General features: G+C 39.3%; 2 protein-coding genes across 11 annotated transcripts in view; one reads left to right on the top strand and one right to left on the bottom strand.

The window, feature by feature from the left end:
* Positions 2,057-18,282, top strand: C3H1orf100 (chromosome 3 C1orf100 homolog). Of its 8 annotated transcripts, none has more exons than XM_021392728.1 (5): positions 2,057-2,105; positions 3,780-3,850; positions 4,157-4,249; positions 4,898-5,082; positions 6,848-7,007. In XM_021392728.1, the coding sequence occupies exons 2-5, from the start codon at positions 3,789-3,791 to the stop codon at positions 6,949-6,951; spliced, it is 444 nt and encodes a 147-aa protein (XP_021248403.1). In that variant the 5' UTR covers positions 2,057-2,105; positions 3,780-3,788; the 3' UTR covers positions 6,952-7,007. The 8 variants fall into 8 exon arrangements, with proteins under 8 accessions (XP_021248403.1, XP_021248404.1, XP_021248401.1 ...); XM_021392729.1 differs by having other exon boundaries at positions 2,087-2,167; XM_021392726.1 differs by having other exon boundaries at positions 2,100-2,303.
* ADSS (adenylosuccinate synthase) overlaps positions 8,277-18,291 on the bottom strand; it is a 31,925-nt gene continuing 21,910 nt past the window's right edge. For all 3 annotated transcript variants that reach the window (XM_021392718.1, XM_021392720.1, XM_021392719.1), the window contains exons 9-13: positions 16,047-16,201; positions 15,088-15,212; positions 14,719-14,816; positions 9,898-10,047; positions 8,277-9,147 (exon numbers count right to left, since the gene is read on the bottom strand). In XM_021392718.1, the coding sequence (XP_021248393.1) occupies positions 9,095-9,147; positions 9,898-10,047; positions 14,719-14,816; positions 15,088-15,212; positions 16,047-16,201 (581 nt within the window). In that variant the 3' untranslated portion in view covers positions 8,277-9,094. The remainder of the gene's footprint in view (positions 9,148-9,897; positions 10,048-14,718; positions 14,817-15,087; positions 15,213-16,046; positions 16,202-18,291) is intronic.

Raw genomic sequence — 18,291 nt, 5'->3', positions numbered from 1 at the left:
AATCATCTAATTAGAGGTGACCTACAGTCACCTCAAATTTCATCATTAGTTACAAATAAATCGTGATTAGTTAGAAATTAAGCAAAACATTGTTTGTGTTTGCCTCCCAAGCCCTCATCCAGTGAGCAAACCCAACCTTTCTCCTGATGGGAAGGAACATCAGGCAAGGCCTCACAGCTGCCCTACCTGGGGCCTGACACAGTCGAGAGGAGGCCCTGCCCCATGCCCAGCGCAGCCAGGTACCTCTAAGTTGCCCCTTGGGCCTTTCACAATGCCATGTCAGCCTGCCAGGACCTGCACACTTCCTGCATTATCCTCCTGCCTCTCTGCTCAGCAATCTCGAGGCAAGGAGCAGGATATTTTCCTCAAGCATGAACAAACCACCGGTATCAGCTCCAACAGTAACACGTCTCAGCTTGCAGGGTACCACTGTGAGCAAGCAAAGGAATGCAGTCTACAGAGGCCTGCATTGGGGTAGGTGCACAACAGGACAGCGGGATAAAAATCACACCCTGAGAAGTTATTCACCTTCAAACCACCAACACGCTTTTAGCAAATGGGCGCTGCTCCCATACAGTTCAAGTTCTTCATTAGTGAAGGCAGCAACAGATTAGAGAATACACTTAGTAAAGGTGCAGGTGTAGTAGCACTAAGAAGAACTGCAAGAATGTTAGAGAACAGCATAACAGTTCAAAATTGCTTCAATAAATCAGAGAAGTGGTCTGAGAAAAAAATAGGCTGCAGACAAGACTCTACGTGGAAGCAAAAATAAAATACTTAGGAAAACACAAAATGGAATGAGATATAATTCACCAAATCTATTCCACTGGAAAGGTGGAAAATATCACACAGGAATCCATAATTAGATTTCTTGATGTAATAAGATATGTGATGTCATCCATTGCTTTTATTTGGCATTGCAAGCATCAGCAGATAAACCATGTCTGTTTTCAGGTCCCAACTCCCAGAGTTAGGAGTCACAGGCAGCCTCAGAGATATCTAAAAATTACCTTCAAACAAAGCCTGAAAGAACTAGAATTGATCAGCCTGAGGAAAGAACAACTGAGACTTAGCAAGTATCCAAAGCATTGCTGCAGAAAAAAGGGGGAATAATCTGTTCTCCATGTCCTTAGCAAACAGAGCACCGAACAACAAGCTTAAAATGGCAGCAGGAAGGACGCAAATATATAGCAGGATAAATTTTCTTAATGGCGAAACACCAGAGCAGATCCTCTGGGAGGTTGCAAAGCCTCATGGTGGGAGCTGGGCAAGTACCTGCCTCGATCAGCAGAGCCATCCTTTGTCCTTCCTGTCACCCCAGGCCCCCAGTACCGGTCCTCCTTGGTTCCAGAAGCAAACAAAGCTCTTCCTTCTTCTCTGCCCCACCTCGTCCTCCCTGAGGTCTCCACATTCCACTGCTGAGGTGTAGGTTATAGCTGCTATGACAGAACGCAGTGTAAAAAAAAGAAGTCCAGACTCAAATTACACCTACACTTCTAATTCCAGAAAGGTTAAATAAAGTCTTACCTTCTGCCTATAGCAAGTAAGATGCACTGGAGAGTTATTGGATAACTATTAGAAAACCATTTACCTGTAAAGATCCAGCCCTGAACACTTTGCGGCTTGCATCAGACCTTCTTTGCTTTCTCATCCTTGAAGCTTCTTTAAATTTCACTCTTGTCAGGCGATGCTCCTACTGTTAAACCTAGAAGTAACGCGAGGACCGTGCAGCTTGAAGACCAGAAGACACAGCCATTTCTCTACCAAAGCTCAGCAGCAGTCAAGGCAGTGGTCAGCAGTGCAGGGGCACAAGTTTCTGGGTGGTTTGCTGGTAGATCAGACTTCCCCTCCCCCTGTCCAGCTCTGTCTCAACCCTCATCTTCACTCTGACACCGGTCTTTCATTATATTGTGGACATAGTCAATTGCAGAGCTGCTAGCAAATTGGTCCCTGCCGCGTTAGCCTTGTGCAGCTGTGTTTTTGTGGTTTTAATGCTGCTGGAGCCAGCTCCCAGGACCCAAAGGAAGTGAGGAAGCATCACAAAGCCCCACACAGTGAGGTAAAGGGCTTTGTTCCATTGGCTTCACCAGGGACAGGGAGCCCAGGTAGGCAGCACACTCTGCACTGCCTCATCGCCCCTCAGATTCATCTCATCCGTAACACCACAGTGCGTGAACTAGGGAAGGAAAGCTTGCTTTATAGCCTCCATCTTCACCCAATCTGCAAACAGAAATGCCACTTGGTAAAATAACTGGGATGAGCTTTCCCAATTCTGGAAAACAGAGTGGATTTCATCCTGAAAAGTAAATCCTTTTCCAGTGTGCTAGGTTAGAGAACTTTCAAAACCAGGTTCGGGTTATTTTTAAATGTCTGTTTATTATGTAGCACTAACAGGGTGGTTACAGATGGTCCTGCAACTTTAATCGTTTGGCTCTGGCATTTGCATGCACTCTTTTCCTTGCCTGTCACAGGCTTCCTGCAGGCCCCTACATGAATCGCTTCATCTGCCCGAGGTTCTCTCCTTCCTGCTGTGCTTTCCATGCCTGGTCTGCTCAGACCAAAGCCACGTTGCTCTCAGCACGCTGAGTTTTTAATACGCTGAGTCTCAAAGGCTTCTGAGACTCTCAGCAAAGTTACAAGAGAAAGCTGTAAACTGGGCATGCACGTGGCAGATATTGAAAATACTCCTGGCTGTATCCAGGATGGACAGTTTTCTACTAAAGTCACACTAAGGGTAAAACCAGAGAAGAATCACCCGCGGGGAGGAGCCACGGAAAGGAGAGGAATCTCTGTTGGTGCTGCTGACTATGATGAGGACAACAGTTGTGCAGAACTGGCTGACAGGGATATGGAAATGTTAGTAAATATAACAGTGATTCTCAACAGCTCATATTGTGTGTGAGTGTTGGAGTTGTCACTTTTGTATGTTGTATAGCTACATTTTCCAAGATTGACTGAAATTATCTAAAGCATGAAAATACATTCTTTTCTAGACTGAATTGGATCAGCGGATTTTACATAGTGCTCTACAACTAAGTGGAAAACTCACGGTTCTAAGTCTTAGACAAAAATCAAACTATGGATATATTCAAGTTGTTTCTAAGACAGCAGTGCCACAATGCCATCCAAAACAATAGTCTGTGGCTGAGAACCGATCTTAACATCAAACTCCTCAGGCTGCAACATTATTTCACACTCCAGTGAAGTAGTTGCCATGGAGAGGCCAAAACAATTCACTGACTCCAAAGGGCAACAAAATACAGAAAACATTTACCTTGTTTTCCAAATACTGGTGAGTCACCATTTTATAGATAACAGCCAAATTTCATTCCTCAGGAGGTAAAATAAATTATGACTTAATTGTGACAAATGAGCAGACCACCAGACTCACTGCTATTATGAATCGGTCTGCAAAGAAATTCTGCCTTGAGACACAGAAAAGCCCTGTTGTCCTGCATTACAAAACACTGCCTAAGTTAACCACTTCCTGCCTTTATTTCTGTTTTGACATCTGCTGCTGATATTGCGCAGCTCATTCTACAAACACCCATACCTCTGTAAAGATGCAGCATTTTGTAGAGCCTTTACTTTTGCACGTATATAACAGTTCTTTTCTTCCTGTAGCCATTTCCAGGGGGGTTCCTAATAGATACGCTATTCCACAGGGGGTTTGGGTACCAAAACAGAGATAAATGCATTCAGCCACATAAGCAAGTTCTTTTAGGTCTATCGGTAGACTCTTATCAAACAAAAGTAACATTTTACATCATTGCTTGTAGGAATTTGTCATGTTGTACTCTGCAACCAAACTAAGGGAGCTTGTCGATCCTGCACCCATCCTGCCACCAGGGTAAGGCTCCTGACCAACACAGCACACACTGTGCACACAGGCCAGGCTATCATTAGTTGTACAAGAAAACTGCTCAAGACTACTATTTCACAAGGGTACTTTTGGTAAAGAAGTCTGCCCAGCTTTTTTAATTAAAAAAAGGTGCATCAACACAAACTCAGACTTTAAAAAAATAATAATAATTCCCTTATTTGCTAGTAAGCTCAGTAGTGGGACAAACCCTGCTTGCTTTTCCACAGAACGGATGGGATCCTGCTCTCTGCCTCCTGTTGATACCATCACTGTCTTGTTTGCTTGCTTTATCAGCTTGGTTGTTCGCCCTGGAAAGGATGCCCGTGGATTCTATCCTGGAGAACTGGGACGGGTCCACCAGACACACATGCCCAGAGGAGCTCCAGGGTAAGTTTGCACGTCAAAGTAAACCTGTAGGAACTCTGGAAAATGCCTTTCCTATTTGCACCTATAATGAGCAACATCACAACAACTCCTAATGATCTTTTATGACTCTGGCCTGAAAGAGAATCCGGGTAGAGTAAACCAAAATTACATCCAAAGGCTTTTGGCTATACGAGAATTGATGCATGTCCTGAATTTAGTAAGTAACCGAGAATCCAGGACAAAAACTGCTGGGGGAGTGTGGGGGGGCAGAATCCCCCCAAAAAATTTGTTTAATAGCACGTCCACTTCAAAACTTGTCTATATTTTATTTAATATGTTGTATGTTATTTCAGTTGAGAAGTCAAGGCTTTAAAAATCCTAATAATATTAAACTAATCCAGTTAGTTGCTCAGCTGCACGATGCACAACTCTTATCGTGCTGATTACAAGTCAGATGGAGCCAACAGAACAATACTGAATTATTAAGGTCTTACCGCACATTCTGAGGCTGTTAGCATCTATTAGATTACAGTGCATTATACCAAGCGCTCATTTCAGCTAGAGATTAGAAAGTACATTTATAATGCTGGCTACTCTTTGGGTGGATCACAGTATTTACATACCATATGTCAGCACAAGATTACAGACTGATTCATGCTTTTTGCCTAGGCCTTTCAGTAAACTGCAACCAGCTCCAGTAAACTATAAAGCCAAAACTCCATTTCAACCCAGCTTCGACAATTCAGCTCTCAGGAAGTATGTTCATTTTCAAAAAATACTAAGAAAGCCCACACCTGACTGGTACAGCCAAACTACCTACAGGGCAGCATTTGACTTGCCTTATCTCAAAATGGGTAAGTAACCCATGCTCTACCACACACACTACTTCTTGGCAAGAGGGGCATGAAAGAACCAGGGAGGTTCACTCAGCTGCAAGTGTTACCCAGCTTAAATTGCACTGAAAAGGAGAAGTGAATAGTGCCTCACTTCCTTTTTTCCAAAGTGGACTCCACCGGCCCTCCAAAGCCATTCTCTCTCCACTACCAACACTCAGGTATCCCAGTTCCCTCTGTAACAGTCAAAGGCAGCCAATGGATGAGAACAAGGCAAGCTGTTGATACTTGTGCAGACTGTTATCCAAAAAAGATTAGCTGAACACACTGCAGATAGTGACAGCAGCATATAGAGAAGGCAGAGAAAGAATAAGCACCCAGTTTTATGAACAAATCGATTCAGCATTGAAGAAATTAGTATAGTATATGCAAACAAATTGTATTTGTTAAATAAATGTAAGAGCTCTTAAGTGGCAGGGAAGAGGCTAAGGATTTAATTCAATATTATCTTTTTAAAGTTGCACTGAAAGCCTTTGAATGTGAACTTATTGCAAGATATTTAAAGATGCAAGATGATATGTTATATTTTGCAAGATATTTTTATAAAGGAGTCAGCTGTGACAGCGAAAGGGAAGTTATGATCTCCTAATAGAAAGTAGATTTCCAGGACGATGACAGACAAAGCAGCTGTCATGCATTACACAACCATATCCGTCTACCTCTTTATCTGAAGGGTTTGTCCATTAGCTGCATGCCAAAACCCAATTACATGTGTAATACAAATGGAAAGGCTAAGCATAAGTGTCCCTTGCTTCCTCTCCTATTAAGTTAATAAAGCAGGCTCACCAAGCCACAGGGACATAGGGCTATTAAATTCTGCAGTACACCACAGGCCAGGACTATCAAACTCATCAATATTTCAACATAAGCAAGAATGGCATGAGATCAGACTACCTTGTCTGTCATGAGCCTTGTCAGGTTTAGCAGGTATCTATGCCTCTCCTGAACCCATCCCATTCGCAGCAGGGGCATCTGGTAGAGAATCAATTTCAAGTACTATCCTACACAGCCATCCTATCCCCTCACACACCAACAAAAGAAGAAACTTCAGAGAGGAAAGCAGTGTACAGGAAGGGCCTGAGAAATATATACTTATTATTAAAAAGAAGTACATCTAAAGTACAAGAAGTACAGCCGTTTTGTCTTTTATTACAGCTTATAATGAATCTTATGACAGACAACTGAAAGCTTTTTGCCAGTGACTGTGGCAATCCCTTTTGAGGCCAAAACAGCTCTTGACTTCATGAATGGCAATTTTCGGCTCAAGAAGAAACTATAAGAGCCTGTGACAGCTACTTAACTTTGCAGCACACTGCTGTTAGTATAGTGTTAGGCTGTTCTCCTCCTTGCTTCTGTAGCTGAATGCAGTACAGTTTCAAGAGCAAAACATAAAACACTTGAAAATCTCCCTAACTTTCAACACTTGCTTCCATAACACACAGGCTGGTGGATGAGACATCCATTCTAGCTTGACCAAAAGACCCACTTCTCCACATGTACGAATGAAAGATGAGGTAGAAAAAGTACCAATAAAAAACAGCAGGAATTAGATAGGCTATAACAATTCTATAAGCATTTTTGACACCACAAAAAACGGCTGTGCACAAACCCAATAATTCACTTTATCAAAGCTTAGGCAAAACTGGCATTCAGGAACAACCTAATAAGCTTTACAGAAGTGAAGTTTAACCATCCATAATTTAAAGAGAAAAATTCTTCGTTCCAGATCATGAGAATATATACACACCAACAACAGTTCCTGTACCACATACTACCTGGAACAAACTACCTGGTCAGAGGATGTTTTCTGCTTCCCAGGCCTACACTTGAGTGGAATAACAAAAGAAAAATCTCGGTAAAGGAGCATAAATCACTCTTGCATTCAAGGCAATCGTTGTTTCTTTAACTGCACTAACACTTTGCATCATTTTAGGCTGTGGTTATACTGCTTAGAAACCGTGTTTCACCTAGGAATATGAATTCCTCAACTGTACAGAAGGATGGTTTGTACAATGGAGTTAGGACAGTGGGAAAATTGAAACAGGTCTTGAACATGAAGCTCTCTGCTTACCAGAAGGCAAATAGTAAGCCCTATTTACCCTCTGCAGAAGCAAAGCATTCCCTTATTTTACTCCTTAAACTGAGGATGCCCCCATTCCTTGGCTGACAGTTCTAGTGACAGCTATACAGGAGACAAGAGCACTCCATAATTATTACTTATTTTTCACAATTCAGGACTAATTCACTTCCTTGCCTGCTTTTCACCTTCTAAAGAAACTCTGTAAATTAAGTATAACCATAGTTATGTCCCTCTCTTATCACAGATTTTTGTTTTTTGATTTGCCTTAGCTAGAGAGGAATAGGATGGTTCTTTCCTAAACTGTGAGGCAAAGACCAAAACTAGCAGAAGATAGGGGCTCTTGTCAGAAAGAAAAAGAATAAAGTTTTGTTTTCTGCTACTGAGGAGAATAATCTTTACATGTAATGCTGATACAAAGGCCTCTTGACATATTTGCCAGTTTTTCAGTATTCCATGTCAACCTCCTCTTTCCACGTTGTGCCAGTAGAATACACACCTTGCTCACTGCTGTCACCTGCCAACAGTTTAACAGGAAATGCTCCTTCTATTCAATTTCAGACGTGGTTATCTAAGCCATAATGTGGAAGGTCTGACAGAGTTCATTTTATATTGCATCATAGCCAAAATCTGCTGAACCACCTGCCCTATCCTGACACAAGCTTTTTCTTCCCTTTTTTTTTTGTTAAGGAAAAGTAAGTTTTATTTGGAATGAAAAGGAAGCAAATGAGTAATACCGTACAGAGTATAGTTACAAGTCACTCTCAGAACTGGAAGCGAAATATGTAATTCTTGGGTTACTGCCAAAAGAAATCAGATTCTTTGTATTATATCATAATGGTTATAAATGAAAATCATTCTGAAACCTTTTCCAACACTAACAAGACAAAACATGTTTATGTCACAAGGCGAATACTTATTATTTTCCCTACATCAAAGACAAATGCACAGAATATTCTTAATGTTATTTCTAAAGCATCTCAATTTAGAATTACAAAATTGTTTGTGCTTTGTTAGCTCTCCAAAGATCTTCTATTGGTTACATAGGAAACAAAAAGTTTAGAAGGACATCAGAACGTTAAGACTTCTCACCAAAAATAACCCTCTTTAATTAAGGAAACAGTTTGCTGAAATACGTGCTTTGGAAATAGATAAGTGCAGGGCTTTTAAAGTAATAATAAAAAAAGTAACATTATAAAACATTTAACTCAAAAAATCAGAACTGTTCTTTAATAATTGCAAACGAACTTTTTACAATATCAATTTTCTAACTTCCCGAGCACACTTTCCGGTAAACACTTGAGTGTCCTCTGTGAGTTACAAAGAGTTAAGTTTTCTGTGCTATACAGCTAAAAAAAAACTTGGCATCACACCTTTTTTAAAAAAACAGATCACACAATAATTTAGACAGCATTTATAGCATTACAAAATCAGAATCCCTCTCTTTAATCACTCACAAGAGCAGCCATAAGGAATACAAACAATGAGGATGTAAAACTATCTGTGCAAAACTGCATTATTTTTACTGTCTAAAATTTCAGGGAAGTAACACCGCCAAAAGCAGAGAGAGGATAACAAACAGTCATGAAGTAATGATACCTTAGATTTCCAAACAGGAATTACATTATGAACTAAGTATTAGGTAAAGAAAAAAAAAAATGATGGCACCTTGAACAAATAACAGATGTCCTGGAACTTGCAGTTGAATAGGAACAGATACAGGTTCAAGTTAAAGTCTCTTTCAGGAGTCGCAATTGATTTAAGGATATCAACTCTAGCATTTCTTTCCATGCAAAAAAATCTATCTTTCCAACATCTTTGCTTTGCGGGCTACTAATGCATTTAAGAATGAGCAGTCTTTTGAGGAGTGTGCTTTCTTCCATGCATCTGAAATCTTTAAAACAGCTGGATCATTGATTCCCTGGACTTTCCTACTCCAATCCATTTAACTGCAGGAGAGAAAAGCAAACTTTGATTATAAGAATACAAAGCAAGATTGGATTGCAGCTTAAGATACAAGCTTATCTTCTTAAGCGCTTAAGATCTTTAGTACTATAGCCACAAAAAAAATATTATACTATCAGTAGGTTAAGAAATTATAATTACATCTACTGTTTGTGATGTAAGAATGCACTGGTAATCTGGAAAAGCAAGAAAAGTCTTCAGGCTCCTATAATAAATCACTGTTTACCAGATCATAGGAAAAAAAAATATAGAAACTGTTAGAAAAGTAAAGACTTGCCTCATTGCCCTTCCCAGCTTTGGATGAAATCAAGATCATCTTTATTAGGAAGCTTGAGAGTAATAGGTGGTTTGTTAGCTTAGGATCTCCTACTGCCACACATATTTAATATTGCATTAGTACACCAGTGGTTTCACTGACTTTATTATGGCAGCAGAACTATATCCCTATTATAACCAATTGGAAAAACACTTAAGCAACTTCCAAGAATCTCAGTTGAATGAGAGCTACAGTGTAAGCCAAAGAAAAGATGCATATTAAAACTTCAGAAAGTTTTCAATCCAACAGACACAAAGATCAATAAGAAGTAGTAAAATAGTAATTACAAGTATCACCAGGTACAAGAGAATAACTAGCTACAAACTAATTTTCTATATTGTGAATGTTCATTAAGGCAGAGTGCATGAAAGATAAGTTTCACGGAGCTGGGAGAAATAGATAAATCTTCTTTACTTACCAGGAACACCTAATTCCATTTCTATAAAACGAACGTAGTTTTGTGCATTTACAGGCAACTCATCAAACGTCCTCGCATTTGATATGTCTGTATCCCATCCTGGGAGTGTTTCATACTTAACCTCTACTTTACTTAAGACTTCATGGTTGGCTGAAAAGCAAACAAGACACATCCACAAAGTTTATACATTCTCTATTGCTAAACACATAGCTGTAAGCTTTTTATTCTTTTCCCATAGGAAGAGATTTTGTCTAAGTACAATACCAGCACTGAAGGTGCTAACATATACTTTTTTGTTAATATAAGCAGAGAAAGGAAATCCAAACAACTACCAAGACTTAAGACTTTAGGAATTCTCGTACTAACAGTCACACATATTTTGCTTAAACTAGAACATCTAATTTTCAGGAAATGTGATTCCTCAAAATGTTGATTCTTTTTGCTATACAAATATCAAGACTCAATTCTCCTCTCATGAAGGAGTTTGGTTGATGTAAAAGCAAAAATTATGTACCAGCTTGTGAGTACTACACAGTTAAAAGGACATATTTTAAATGGCACAGGAGTGTACTTTCTACTAAATAAACATAGTAATAACAACATGCACTGTTTATACAGAACGTAATTCTCATGCCTACACAGCTTTTGCCCCAAAACTCTACAACAGAGTAGAGTTTGTCTAGTTAGGTTCTTAAGCGTCTTAGCTATAGAATACTGGAAGGAAGGCAGTTTGCCAACATGGTATCCAACATTACCAGTCCTCTTGCCTCTACAACACAGCCCAAAGCAGTTATCTTATCAGACATGAAATGGTCTATTCTTGGATATCATTGTATATGAAAGATGTACAAAGAGCCTTTCAGCATCTATCACAATAGTCAGCAGTGCCAAGGGACAGAATTTATCAACCAGGTGAGCGCTGCAGACCTGAAGGTGGATTCACACATTCCACTGTTCCAATTACTTCTCAGAATAGAAGAAATGACTCCATTCCATTTTGTCCATCATTTAATATCTTACTATAATGATGTCCATCAATTCTGAATCCTGTGATCTCAAGCCCTGGAAAAACACATTGTTCTGGAACTGAATCATTCCATTAATTTTCTGAATATTAACATTGGAATGACACTATGAGACAAAACAAAAGCCTTAAACCTGAAGATATTAAAAGATACACCGCTAAAAAATGGAGGGTACCAATATTCTTGCCTTCCTGAAGGCAGCATTCTACCAAAGGCACTGTAATTAATGTTAGGTAGGCTCTATGTCTCAGATACCTGACCAAGTCACTCTTGCAAAGACAGCCAGTCAAACTGGAAAGGTGTCTTAAGTGCAAAAGGCATAGCAAACATGCAAACACAGAATCATAACTAATCTTCCCCCTCAGTGTCTGTGCAGCCAACAAAGTCAGGCTCAAATTGTTGAATAATTTGTCCTGATGAATGTAAGAGCTCAACAGTAGTGATGTGTTAACTACAGCCTCTAGGAACTAGGCCCTTCTGAGTAAGGGCGAAGAACACATGCTATGCTCTATTGACTTCGAAGCTTTTAATAGTGAGAAAAGGCACACTTTTTGTTATAATTGGGTTAGCCTTGACAAGCAGGGAGAAACATTAAGGATATTTGATTGTAAAGGCCAAGGATAAGCACTTTCCCTTATGTCACCAGCGGTAACAACTGAGCTGCTGTCTGTGCCCTGGTAAACTGAAAAACTGCGGTATTCAAAGTGCAAAACCACAAACCCATCTCCAGGCATTGCAGATGCAGAATAAGGTGCCAGCTTGGAAGTCTACAAGCAGTTCAGTTTATTTTTGAAGTCCCTGATTAGGATGGGTAGGAGAAAGCTGAAATCACTTGGAACTGAATAGTCTAATCTTGCCTACAGTCTTCCATTACTCTTAGTTCAATTCCTTACTTCCCCAAAAGGAAGAAAAAGACAGGATAAATTTCTTGGTGTTTCAAGTGATTCTCTCATGTTGCTCCAGCAGGTGTGCTAAAAGATGTGTGGTCAAGATAGGCCGTAAGCTGAGCTCAGTGTAGGAACAGATACAGTAACCATCTAGATTTCTCTGAGCTCTTCCCTGAGGGGAGTCATCTTTCAGGCTTTCTGGAACACTCCTTATTAACAGCTGATTTAGATAACAGAGAGAGCGGATATAATGACATCTGGTAGTCTGGTACTAGAATTTTGAGAGAGAGTGGCACAATACTACTTCCAACTCGAAAAGAATAGCTGATGTTTGGGATCTTGGCATCAGTGTAAAAGGATCTCAGTGTAGAAGATCCTTCAGCAATTTCCAAAAACTGAACATACAGTCACATAGATCAGATCAAAGGTGCACTTAACAGTCTCCTGGCTCTGCAATCAACAGTAAATGCTCAGGACAAAAGCACAAGAAAAAAAGCAAGCATGAAATAAGTTCCTTGAAAATACTCTCCCAATGTTTAAAAATCTGTGTTTTTGAAGTCTCCTGAGCAAGAGGTTGCATCTGTGCTGAAATTAAATGATACCTGAGCTTGTACAGGAGGCATTAAGCAGGACTAGACCATGGTTTTCACATTCCTTTTAATCCAGACCATCTTAGAGCTGGTAGAGACTTCTACCTTTCTTTCCTAAGCTCACAGAATAAAACAAATGGCAGGAAGACACTGGCCAGCTCCATACCAAGAGCCATTTACAAGCTGAGGACAGACGTAAATTTCTGAGACATATTAAGTTCTTCCTTAACAGCAAGTAATGAACTGACCACAGAAATCTAACCTGAAAAGCTAATGAAGATTCCTACGATTCTCAGATCCATTTAAAATCTATGCAATACGGCATGTTTTTTTTTCTCCCTGAGACGTTAGTACTCTGCTTCTAATTTGGAGACAGTCATTTCATATAAAGAGCAAATCAGCATCTCCAAGAAAATGAGAGAGAGGGAAGAGACAGAGAGAAATATCCTGCTAGTGAAAGATTTCAAGACAAGAACTTTTCTAAATTGAATCCAAAATGTCAAAGTGGCAAGTTAAGAAATATCTAAGAGCCTGTAAAATGAAAAGGGGAAGACAGTTACATTTTGCTTTCCTATGCCAGAGCTCAATGTAACAAGAAACCTGCAGTATAGGTTCAGAAAACACAATCAAATGTTGAAGAGTATAGCAGTGAGAGAGAGATGGGGAACACAGAGGCACTGTGAGAGACAGCATCTTCCAGCTTAATGGATGATCAGCTCAAACTCCTTCGTGACACTTCTGGAAGACATGCCAGCAGCCAAGATAACAGCTTCTACTACATTTCTACTGAAGTCTTAACAGCTAAACCAGTTAAAAGAGAAAAAACACTATTTGGTAGATGAGTCATATTGTACTGCAGTGGCCAAAGGTCAGCTTCCTGTTACATGTGCATATGCAGGGAGCAAAGTCCACCTCCAGGAGCCATAACAAGATTCTGGTCCCATCTGAGCCACAATGAATGGGAAAAAAATATATAAATCACTGAACTATGTCTTCATACTGGAAAGCATGGCCCTCTACTTAAGTCGTCTTTAATGATGGACCACCAGAGGATGTCTTCTGTCCTGAACATAAGACAGCACAAACAATCCTCAGGTTAGATGACAGGGCTACAGATGAAGTACCTACTGAGAAGTCCTCAATTTAAATGTACATTGCCCATAATGTTCAAAGGCTATTTCAAGTACAAATGTTTCCTTCATATTTTGGAAAGGGTATCAAGCAAACAATATTTGAGTTTTACAGGGGGAAAACCATTCCCTGATTTAGTACAAAACAACCGCTGAACTTCCAGGATAAACTGCACATCAAGTTACTCCATATGCATTCATATTTTAGCTGGTGCTTTTGTTTGAAGATTACAGAGGGCAAATCAATTACAGAATTCCCTCAAGCACACGGAAAAACAGAACTACAAACTTCCCCAACAGACGTACTAATTTCAAGGACTACTACTAGATCATCACTTATGCCTTTATACGTAACTACATATGTAAACTACCTAAATCCTTTTCTGAGTTGTATTTTATTATCTCTGACCAGCCCCAAACCCTTAGATAGCAACTGGATCGGAAATGTATGTATGTGCACATCAGAAAATCAGAAAGCCCAATCCTTAGTACTGAATGATGTTCTTCCTTTTTCTGGAGTATCTCTACAACAAACTGAAAAAGACACGTTACCCTGAAAACAGTATTTTGAATATTTTAGCAGCCAGATACACTTTTGACCACCGTCCTCTTCAGAAAGGGACTAGAGTTTCCATCATGCTAAGCTGATGCACGCTGCCCCTGCACTGAAATATAGTCTTGTTTTCTCCAGAACTAACTGCTCATTTCCTTCTTGCACCTTTTCTCTCTGCCCCTTCTCCATTGTGCAGGTGTGCCTGGTTACCTACTGGCTACTCGGTGAGTTGTTAAAGGGTACTGAAATGTTAGAAAAATAACATGCACAGAAAATCTGGCTTTATCTGGCTTTTCAACTGGAACAGTAGTCTCGTCTGTTTCACTGCACATCTAAATAGTCTTGTCCTGCTGGAAGAGGGGAATGAACAGCTTCAGATTTAGCGTGAAGGAAATGCAGGCTGACTAAAGCAGATAACATTTAAATTTAAGATGTTTTAGATAGCATTTTGCACCTTGCCAGTAGGCAAATAACACTGCAGTACAGGCATGGTGCAGAGTGCATCTCAGAAGACTTTAAAGGCTTAGTGCTGAAGTAACAAATTCCTGTCACAAATTTTACAAGTAAAAGTCCAATGCATTTAAGTATCAGGTTACATTTCACCAAAATCTAAAATTGTTTAACAAGTAACCTTACCTGGAAAATGAGGTATGATTTCACCATCTAGTTTGTATGCAACACCAACTTTGATTTCTGGAAATACATCCAAGATATCCAATTTGGTAAGAGCCAATCTATAAAGAAACATTAATCTGTTCAAATATGTTTTTAACACCTCTCAACTTTCGACACATCTTAAAAACACAAGACAAAATTGATTCCTGCACTTTGAGCATGCTGCAATTAATTATTTTTTTCCATAGAAAAATCGCCTCTATGCCACTACTCCATCCATCTGGCGACTTAAAAAACAACAACAAAAAAAATAGTCTTTTGGTTGTCTACTTAGACCTAGCACTAGAAGAAAAGGGTAAAATTCAGATGAAACACTTCAAAACAACTTACGCAGTAAACCCATTAATCATGTAGGCATATCGGAGTTGCACAAGGTCCAGCCAGCCGCATCTTCTCTTTCTACCAGTGGTAACACCGAACTCTTTACCCCGCATTTGCAGCAATTCTCCAATTTCCTAGCAAAGAGTAGTACTATTACGTGAATCTTTTTTCATGTGCAGGAAGTATACAACTGTATCATATACCTTAACACCACTTTATAACACTGTAAATTACTTTAAAACTTCTTCCCCCTATTTTTCACAAAGTTGTCAATTGAGAATGAAAACAGAAATACAGAATTCTACTCCCTTTTCAAGAGAATGCTACCTGAACAAGTCTCTCAACATTTCCTCTCACTCTAGACTTCTATTCCACAGGAAGATCTAATAAATTGACAATCAGATTTGGCAGTCCTGTAAGCACAGTTTATAATTATAAAATCATTTAATGTCTTAGATAGGAAGGGACCTTAAAAACCATCTGGTTCCAACACCCTGTCTTGGGTGCCACCAGCTCAGGCTGCCCAGAGCCCCATCCAACCCGGCCTTGGCACCTCCAGGGATGGGGCACCCACAGCTTCTCTGCGCAGCAGTGCCAGGGCCTCACCACCCTGAGTGAAGAGATTTTGGAGCCTTTGGGCTCCTTTGTTAATCATCTCAAAAAGCTCATTGCCCAAACACTTCCTGCTGAAAATGAACAGAACTACATTACAGTTTCTCACAATCAAGGCTATTCATATACCAGAAACAGTAACGTGGAACTCACTTAACTTATTGGTGACAACAAACACAGAAACTCTAGTCATGATGACAATGAGTAGGAATAAACATACAAATAATAGAATTGGAAGAATGAGATATCTAAACACAGAGTCTTGTTTTTTAGAAGCAATACTGATTTAACGTAAGACAGACACAATGAGTTATTTAACTCAGTAACGGGTCAAGTTTAAAGAAAATAATGCTCACATTATCTTGTTCTGTAGGAAAGGCACCAATTCCAACTCTAGTTGTATATGCTTTCACAACTCCATACACTTCCCCAACGTTCTGCGGTGGCATGCCCAGACCCGTGCAAACACCGCCAACTGTGCAGTTTGATGATGTCACAAACGGATACGTGCCTATTAAAAAAATGAGTTTAAAAATCACATAAACGCTGTTTGGTTGGTTGTTTTTTACAGGTTTTACAAGTCAAACCTGGTAAGGATCACTCCATTACAATTACCTAGACCTTAACAAAAATAAAAAGAAATCCAACGCCATATACTAAGTGTATTTTGCAGTCAATCGGGTCGATCAGATTTAACAAGCTCTTAAAACTCTATGTACATTGTCTGATCCTTCTTCATTAAAACAGTAGAAATAGAATTACCCCTTCCAACTGGTACAAAAGCGGGATCTGACGATTCAGAATGATCATACAAGTCAAAAATCCGAACAAGATTCCAGGAAATCATACCTTATGTTATATAAAATAGATTCACTACTAGAACAGTGTGAGAATTTGAAAGGACATCATTAAGAAAATAATATTAAAAGGTCAGAAAATACAGGTTTACCATTTTACACTTCTGGAGGAAAAATAATCCGCTCTACGAAGTGGTCAACATAATACAATGCTGAGAAATCACAAAGATGATTAGAATTCTGGAAAGAAGAGTTTCGCTTAAAAAAATCAATTGAAAAAAAACTGACTGCCACAAGTGAAACAAAGGAATTAATTAAATAAAAAAAAAAAGAAAAAACAGCCCAACTCCTAGAATATAATATAGTTGACTGGTGATTAGAGTTTGTCTCCGGTTAAATATTCAGCCCTCAGCCTGGATAACAAAATATAGTTAAAAGAGTTAAACTTCCTATAAAAGACCAGCTTTCTACCCCATGCTGCAGGTGTTTGTTTTTTTCTTTTTTCAGAATAAGGATCAGAGATGGGTAAAGAACAGCCAAGACAAAGGCAATACAACAGTACAAAATATGGAAGCAACTAGAAACTGTTCAGTAAGATTTTGCAGACTATCAACATACCATCAGGTATATCTAGTTTTTGGGGTGGTTTTTTTTTGCTCAACTTAAATCTCTGTAGAGAAAGACAGAGGTTTACACGTGTAACATGTTGTGTTTGCAAGAGCAGTTTGCAAGCACTAATTAAGTCTGTATCTTTTCTATCACAGAGTAACTGAGTTTCTCTTTATTGGCAGATTCTATAGCTAGTGGATGTCACAACTGGAGTCAATTAGATAGCTCTTGCTCATTTTCAGCTTCCAGATTGGTAAATTGACAGTGGTTTATCCTTACCCAGTGTTTAAAATACAGAAAATCAGACACAGTCATAGAGACATGTGCAAGCATCATTACAGGCTTCAGAAAAGTGGCAGGAATGCAAGACTGTGGATTTACCATCTTCAGAGCTGACAGACATGCACATTCGTAACATTCGGTTCAGTATTAGAACTCCTGTGCAACAAGGCACAGAAAATAGCCTCATCCAGAACACTCAATAATCAAATTTGGTATTGTCAAATCTTTTGACTGAGACTTGACTGTTATCAACTTAAGTGCCCAATCAACTGACGATACCTGTCTAGGGAGAGAATAGAGATTCCTGTGTCAATCTGTTTCTCACAGCACAGTCAGGATAAAATCTAAGTGATCCAAAGAACTCCACTCCTGATGATTTTCAGACGTGATCTGCATTTCCCGTGCTTACATGAAAACCATTTTTACCACAGTAACAATCCAGATTCTCACTGTCTATCCTTGCATTATAGAACAGTGAAACATTGTTACATGGAGTTGAAAACATTGACTTTTGAAGACTTGTACTGTAAGAATTTTGCATACATGCTTTGTCTCTCTATTACGGAGATTTCCATTTTCCTTCTTAAGTGTTTTCCCTAGATTTATAGAAGTGTGAGCTATTTTGCATGAAATACACATACACTGAAGTACCAGTTACAATCTCTATAAGAAAATAATCACCTAATCCTTATTGTCACTCAAAAGAAATAATCATGGGAGACTCATGAGCTTTTTGAAAGTATTTACATAAGAATATTATTTTTTCCACTGATGGTTTGCTAATCACAGAGAGTACAGTTCTTCTGGAATACAAAACATTTATTCCACAAGAACAGATATGCAAAGAAGAGTTAATACTGAATTATATCACAACAAATGTATAGCAACCTGCATCTCAGAAAGGTTATACCTA

This window comes from Numida meleagris, chromosome 3, assembly GCF_002078875.1.
Source record: "Numida meleagris isolate 19003 breed g44 Domestic line chromosome 3, NumMel1.0, whole genome shotgun sequence".
Classification (NCBI taxonomy): domain Eukaryota; kingdom Metazoa; phylum Chordata; class Aves; order Galliformes; family Numididae; genus Numida; species Numida meleagris.
The sequence above is the reverse complement of the archived record's forward strand: the minus strand, read 5'-3'. Positions and strand labels throughout refer to the sequence as shown.

Excerpts from the sequence above, each read along its gene's own strand:
- C3H1orf100 (XM_021392724.1), top strand. The coding sequence starts at position 3,215 with ATGGAGAGGCCAAAACAATTCACTGACTCCAAAGGGCAACAAAATACA. Across the intron at positions 3,851-4,156 it reads GCACCCATCCTGCCACCAGG|CTTGGTTGTTCGCCCTGGAA; the intron begins GTAAGGCTCCTG and ends TTGCTTTATCAG. Across the intron at positions 4,250-4,897 it reads ATGCCCAGAGGAGCTCCAGG|GCCTTTCAGTAAACTGCAAC; the intron begins GTAAGTTTGCAC and ends CTTTTTGCCTAG.